The sequence below is a fragment of the Fulmarus glacialis genome, unplaced genomic scaffold, assembly GCF_000690835.1.
Source record: "Fulmarus glacialis isolate BGI_N327 unplaced genomic scaffold, ASM69083v1 Scaffold49171, whole genome shotgun sequence".
Lineage (NCBI taxonomy): Eukaryota > Metazoa > Chordata > Aves > Procellariiformes > Procellariidae > Fulmarus > Fulmarus glacialis.
Window position 1 is genome coordinate 2,366 of NW_009193083.1, and position 7,736 is coordinate 10,101.

Genomic DNA, 7,736 nt, shown 5'->3' on the forward strand with positions numbered 1-7,736 from the left:
AGGCCCATTACTAGAAAACAAACATTCTAAAAAAAAAAATTTGGTATTAGATAGATGAAGATGAGATTCTAATGTAATGCTCTGCCTAGAAAGGTCTAAAGCAAACAAAAACAGAACACTACTTGAACATATAAAAGGCAGGCTATATTTCCTTTGCTTAGGGCACTGATGAAGCTGTGGTAACACACACACAAAAACACACATAAAATGATATTTTAGAAGGATATTAAAAAAACCCCAAAGGAATCTTCCAGAAGCGCTAGAGAAATAATATACAGCACTGGGGGAGGATAAGTCTGATAGTCAAAAAAATGAAGATGTGCCATCTGTTTATCTTGTTCAAAAGAAGGTCTCACTATGGTTTTTATTGCAGCTTGTGTTCCCCCAAGATAGCATTCAGTACAACAGTGCCCTTTAGTAGACAAAGCTTCAAGTTACCAAAATTCAGCCACGAAAAGATAGAAACTTTTAGGTAATGAACAGATAATGAGGCAATGTCATAAATCCACCCATCCCAGATGCCCTTAAGAATCAACACTGACTGTCTTTAGCAAGTACGTGTGCTAATTTAGCAGCAAGCTACAAGTGTCACTGGTACAGGCTTTTTTTGCCATCTGCCTTTAAATACCTCCAATGATGAGTTGTAATTGTTTGATGCTCAGGAACAACTAATTTTACATAAACTGAGACTAATTACTGATGTGTATGTATCATTAAACAAACCAAACAGATACCACTGGACCACAGCTACATTCCTTACTTATAATATCATTTTCACATGATTTCTGCCAAAGAAGCAGATAAAAGGTAGGAGTTTTTTTTAACTGGAACAAACTGCTTACCGTAACCTCTTTTTAAGTTGTAGACTATCATGAATAATTCTTTTGACAAATTCTAGTTCTCCCCCCTCAGCCATGATTTCTGTGATCCCTCCTGTATTTACAGAACTGGGAGGGGGACGCCGCGGATTTCGAGAATTTACTCCCTGGATAAAAAAAGAATATTTGAGATTAACTTTTAATGAAATCTTAGGCTGCTTTGTACACTGCTTCCTGCCTCAATCTTTAGTGGATAGCAAGTTTCACCACCTCTAGTTATCCTCCTCCCATCAGAACCATGGATAATAGACAAAGATACGTTCAAAATAAATATAACTGAGTGAATTCCCTACAATCTCAAACCTAGGTAAGTTACTTGTCACACATCAGTATCCTGCTAATATGAAATATATGGTAAGACATGCTGTTTACATGCATCTACACAATTACAATCCGTAGTGTTTAATTTCAACACTTAAATCTTTTTTCTTATCTTATTTTATAGAGTTAAGTTTCTGACTGTATTTACTAGGTATTGCAAGAACTGTTCTGAGCTGTATGATATTGCCTAAATCACTAAGGAAACAAAAAATAGGCAGGCACGATGCCAGAAACTAATTCCTCTGTACCACTGTCATGCAACAGGCACTTGATTTTAGATTTACCAGCTGTCTGCTTTCCAAACTAATTCTCTAAGACAGTAAGAAATTGTGAAAAAAAAATCTACAGGTCATCCTCCACTTTAGGAAGGGTAACAGTTAAGTTTTTCAAAACTCCTTTGGGGCAGGGAGTGGGGAGAGAGGAGACTTAAATGCTATTTCATAATGATTTGGGATTTTCCACTCAACCTTCCCCAAGGGAAGAAGTTCAATTGTTGCTACCCTCCCACTCACTGAACACTAAAGTACATGCAACATTTAGTTTGTTAACTTACCTTCGCTTCCAATTGGTTGGCAAAAAAGGGGGGGTTGCACATGCAGAAATCATAAACAATCTCAGATTCCTCTTTCAGTGCATCCATCAGAAGAGTCTTCTGTGGTACCTTAACCACTAATAGAAAACAGGAATTTGGTCAGTAAGGAACTTCGCATTTTATCTAGCATGCCATTTACGTTTCAGTGTTCCTTGAAACAATACATTGTATTTTATTTGTATAAAAACTGTACTTTCTAAACAATACTTTCTACAAAAAAAAGTAGCAAATATCAGCACGCAATTAAAGACTTCAGGTTAAAGATTAGCATATAAACAGCTCATCTGTTTATACACAGTAGTAGAATTACATGAGTCTGTTTGAAACAATAGGAACTGCTTGAGTTATGCTGAGTTCTCTGATGCAACTACAAATTCACTTTAAGCACTTCCAAAAATTAACACAAGTGTTAGTTAATCACCCCACAGGCTCCTCAGAGATAAAAGAAATCCCAGTCTAAACAATTTTTTTTAAGATACGGAATTCTAGAATGGTACTTAAGAAAACGTACTGTTTGGCCTTTCCAGACTGTAAAGCTAAGAAAGAGTAAGATAAGGCTATCTTCACTGAAGTTACACGGCACCAAGATTAGCTTTAAACCTAATCTTATAATAAAACAGAATTAATGTGTTAGCAATACGATGCACCCTGCACAAGAACTGTAGTCTTATACAATTTAGAAGAATAACAACTAAAGAAAAAGATTAGAGTTCCTTTCTGGACAAACCTTCTGCTTACTTGGGTCCAGCAACTTATTATTACCCATCACAAGGATGAAGCCAAACATCCCACATAGATCTCCACTCTCTTTCCCCAAAGGCTATATAATTCCCTTGGAAATTGTGGTCAAGTCCTGTCACACATCTTCTGAAGACCACAGGAATTCCAGCCCAAGGAGCAGGCAATTAAATATGGATGAAGTCCAGTTAAAGCATGTATAAAGCACGACTTCTTGCAGACTTTACCAGTCCTGCAACTCACGGATAACGCACATAGAACTAAGATATTTAGAACAGAGGCAGAAGGCATGCCTCCCTTCCTAACATTTACTACTACAGTTTATCATCATCCTAAGAACACAAAATTGCTAGGGTAGCAGGCAATTATCGAAGTTCAGGTTATATATAGCAAGAATAATACCTAGAAACACCCACTAACTTTAAAGCTGCAATTCTGTAAGTCACAAGCATTTCAGAGTACAGAAATTTATAGTCAAGAGATGAACAAATTTTAAATCCTATGAGAATAGTTTGTTTTAAAAATATATTAACACATTGTTCCCTGTTTTATAATCTTAAATTTCTAAATTAAACACTTAGTATTTCTCCTTATATTGTTATTCACATTGTTGACATTGAAGTGTGACACTTTCTTATCTCTGTAGATATCTGTTCCCCTGCTTCCCTTATAACATTAAAAAATAGTAAACTAATAAAATTAGTAATTACTAATTACAAATTACTAAATACAAATTACTAATTACAATTACACATCACAGTCAAAGCCAAAAGTTCTTCAGCCAGGCATTACATCAGTTGGTCTGATGGTTTTCAGGTTACAGTCTTCCAAGAAATCACTACATGTCTCCAGAAGCTGCACAGTGCATGTTTTTGGCACTGAGGTGCAACATAGCAGTTGTTGTTGCACACAGAGGAGACATTTACTTATATAAATGCTTCGAAATATCCAGCCCACAGTTATCAGAGTATTTCACTGCCTGCCTTGTTAGCAACACCCTTTTCGATTTTATGGAGGAGGGAAAAGAAAAAAAAAAACAACCAACCAACCATGGAAATAGTTTTTACAGTAGAAAAAGCAGACAATGGGGCTAAGATGAGCAGAACTCTGCAAAAAGATCATGTTAATCTGAGCAGTAACACATGGTCTATTGTACATACTTTCTAACATTAGCGTAAAGTTACTTAGAAGATGACAACAAAGAACTTGTTAAACTACATAGCATTGTTAAACCACATTTCACCTACATAGCTAGATGTTTAATTGACAGTATGTGATTTTATTTGGAACTAAGAAAGCAAGTAAAACAAACAGGAAGCAAACAATTATTAAATCATGTCGCAGAGCAATCCTAAATTACCTTGCAAGCAGTTTGAAAACTTCCAGAGTCCAAGTTGTTGAAAATCTCTTAACCTACCATTACATACAAGGTACTGATTTTTTTTTTTTTTTTTAAATACCAGCAAATTCTGGCCATCATCCCATTCCAGTAAAATAGATGCACAACTCAGAACACCATGTAATTTTTTTTAGCATTTACAATCAATCCCCAGGTTTACCAGTTTCTGTTTTGCACATACAGGAGAGATTCCCTTTGGAAGAAGGTTATTGCAAACAATATTTCACTTTCAGGCAAAAAACATTACTTTTTTTTCCTCTAGGAAGAAAGACACTATGATGCAATTAGTAAATCATCGCTGCATTACTGCTGTTTTTACTATCACCCTTTTTTTTTTTTTCACTGAAGTTAGAAGAACAAAGGCTATATTCCAACATGATCTCCAAATAAAGCTATTTGGCAAAAATTTCAAGACAGACTCTTAGAACACAACAAAAATCATGATTTTTTTTTTTTTTTTTTTTAAAAATAACAGAGGTACAGAAAGATTTCTAATCTGACCCCAAAATGCCTTGCTAAACAAGTTACTAGCTACAGTAGTATACTCAGCTCTAGCTAAACAATTAAGGCCCAGGAGTTAAAAAGTGGCAGGGTGGACCATTCCCAGGCAGCACCTGGCTATGGGTACCACCAGTGGTACTCCCCTGCCCGTGGCTCTGCAATCAGCCATTTACTCCAGCTTATCAACTTCCTCACGACAGCTTCACATGAGGCATATTCCCTTGCCAGAGGTTTTTACAGTATAGTGAAACACCACCACACCACTAAAAATCCTATAATGGCAGCAGTAACAGAAAAATGTCACTGTTCCTCACATCAAGTCCTGGATCTTGAAGATTGACACAGACGACAGACCAAGGCGACAACATTTTGGTAAAAAGGATGCTTTCTAATTCCAGCAGAACTGAAGTTTTTATTTCAGAGCTGAATAACGGACGTGCTTTTTAGTATACTGAGTTCCTACAGAAAATTTTCCAAGCTCATCCACAGACCAAGTCTGGCACACTGCTACTACTACCACAGGCGTTGTTAGGACCTCATTCAGAAATGAGGACAAAGGGCTCTCCCTGCACAAGATACTTATATGCGGCAGTGTCATGCAAATTATCTGAGGGGAGCACTCCAGGTCTCCTAGCAGCAGAAACAGCACAAACTCTAAGAAATACTTCAGTAACAGACAAAGAATATGGACAGAGAAAAACACCCCAGGGTGAAGTTTAACTTTCAGATTTTCATAAGGAAGAACAGTTCTCTATCCATACATCCCATTCTAGACAAGCTGACTTTCTGGCTTAACCACACACGGACCTTCGTAAACATTCTGCTAAACAACTGAGCATGTGTTTGGCAGGAATACGGATTCTGTTATGCCACTGAACATGGCAAAAATAGGTCACAACATTTGTATGCTACTAAATACCTTATTACATCATACCTTTTATAAGATCAGACAAGTTATTCTGTTCCACATTCTTCTTGGCGTAATTGAAGCACATATCATCCACTTCTGTTGCAAGAAAATACCAGCCATTCAAAGTTGCTCCAAGTAATGGGTATATGCAGGATGCCCCTGTCCCTGCAGAAGTGAAAAGCCATGATAAAGGCAAAACAAGTCTCTGGTGTTACATGCAGTGTGGCTGCTAACTATGTACTTTTTACAACAAAAAGAACTAATGTCAGGAAAATGCTGATTACTGATCAACTACTACGCTGAAGTTCTTTACTGAACTTTGTCTTCTTAATTTGAAATACAGCATTGTCAAAGATGCACTTTTAATAAAATAATTTAATAATCTGGAATAAATTTTCTAGTAAATGATCAAGTTCTTTTTAAGCTATTTTTTTTCTATGACAGTGATTAATTTATATAGTGAAAGCCAAATATATTCTGTTTTTACTAAAAAAAAAAAAACTATCACAAATATATTTCTTCTACATTTTTGTATTATCTACCACAAATAATTTACTTTGATGCATACACCAACCACAAAAAAAAAAATTACATTTCTGTTCCATCAGACTGACTTATTGAAACCAAAAGCATGCAGTTATTTCCAGCACTCCTGTAACGTCCTGCTTGGATGACTTACTGCTTTCCCACAGTCGGAACACGAAAGCTCACTGCAAACTCTCAAACTGAAGATTTTTCAATATTTGGAGAACTTAAAAAGAGCTGTCTCTTCTACTTAGCCACCTACCACGATGAAGTTCATAGAAATTGTTTTCAAAAATGCAACATAATAGCAAATGTGCAGAAGCTGGCTAACAAGTTTAAAAGTTATGAAAGGAAAGCAGCTGTGCACACACCACGGCATGGTAACTGAGATTACTGAACCCAAACTTTGAAGAATTTAGTGACTTCAGCATTTTAATGTCAAGCTTAAAACTTAAGTTAAAAAGGAAATTCCAGCTTCCCTCAATTACATTATGAGTTTACTCCAGCACAAAACAATCTTCAAAAACAAGTCTTTGAAATCATAAAGGAAGATTCTATTGACAAAAATAAAAGAGGTGAACTGAATTCAAATACACCATTGCAGGTACTTTTTAAAAAATTCATACAGAATCACCAAAAATTTGGAATCCAAATACCAATTTTATTATCTGTATGTGAATATAGCTCCTTGCTCCTACAGAGATTGCCTTCTTTATTTCTAATGAAAACCAAATTATGTGCATCAGTGTGCATCTTACAAATCCGTATCTCTACTGAATAGCTGTTCATATTAACCTACTGCTTAATCCAGATATTATCCAGATATTGTCCAACAATCCAGATATTGAAACTGAACAAGCTGCAATGCTCGTAGACACGTGCACTGGACAATATCATCCATCTCTGGATGCTTAGTCTAGTTTAAAAAGTATTTTGTTTTCAACAATATACAGGAAATCTTTGACCATCTACAACCAAAAGGCAGCTTTGCTAGTACTTGCCTTGGTTTCTAATTAAACCTCTTTTACAATTTAGCTCATGAAAATATCTGCATTTAAATAAATCAATCGAAGTTTAAAAAAGAGATCATTCATCTATCAAATACACCTGACACCATAGAAAAAAATTTATTAAAAGGAATGCTAGAAAATATTGCTATGCAACTCACAAACTCTCCCATGCATACATCCAAAAGCAAAATTAATAGATTGCTAATATAACATAATTCACTAGTTGAAAGATTAGGAAGAAATTACATCTTTTTTAATTCCTTTAGAATGACATTTTTTGCCTGCGTTACCAGCAGCATAATTTTTGTATACCACACAAAGCTACACCCAAGAGAGTTCAAGGCCAGGAAAAGCCAAATAATTGCCTGCTATAGCCATTCTTGTGTTTGTGCAGAGAAATCCTCCCCACTAAGAAGCCAAATGAAATACTAGCAGAGTCAGATTGCCCGTTTCACCATGGCCAGCACAGTTCAGGGTTTTTTTGTTTCTCAAACTGCATGTTTCTCAAAGGATGCGTAACGAATTTTATCAGCTAGTTTCATTGACAGTAAATAACGACCTGAACATTTTGCCTTTCCAAGTACCTATGTCAATGCCTCGCCTAAGGACTTGCTTGTCGGCATCCTGGTGACCAATGAGATCCTCCACCCAGTGGATGTAGTTCAGCCTCAAGGGAACGGTAGGAATAAGCCTTTCCACCGGGATGTCAATCGTAAGCCCAAAATCCTCCTTCAGGAGGGTACACGTCAGAGCTCTCACCGCCTCAGGGTCCTTGAAATTCAGGCTGAAAGGTACAAGCAGCAGTTGTGGGTGCCAGCGCCCTCTCGCTCGCCACAGCCCGGGGGCGGACGGACACGCACGG

General features: G+C 36.6%; 1 protein-coding gene across 1 annotated transcript; it reads right to left on the bottom strand.

Annotated features, from left to right (window-relative positions):
- Positions 1-838: 838 nt before the first annotated feature.
- On the bottom strand, positions 839-7,658 carry LOC104083718 (methyltransferase-like protein 16; the record flags this gene model as incomplete). The annotated part of the gene is made up of 4 exons (XM_009587309.1): positions 839-985; positions 1,753-1,868; positions 5,364-5,504; positions 7,459-7,658. Coding segments are annotated over 4 exons (604 nt in total), but the record flags the coding sequence as incomplete, so codon positions are not given.
- Between the last annotated feature and the right edge of the window lie 78 nt (positions 7,659-7,736).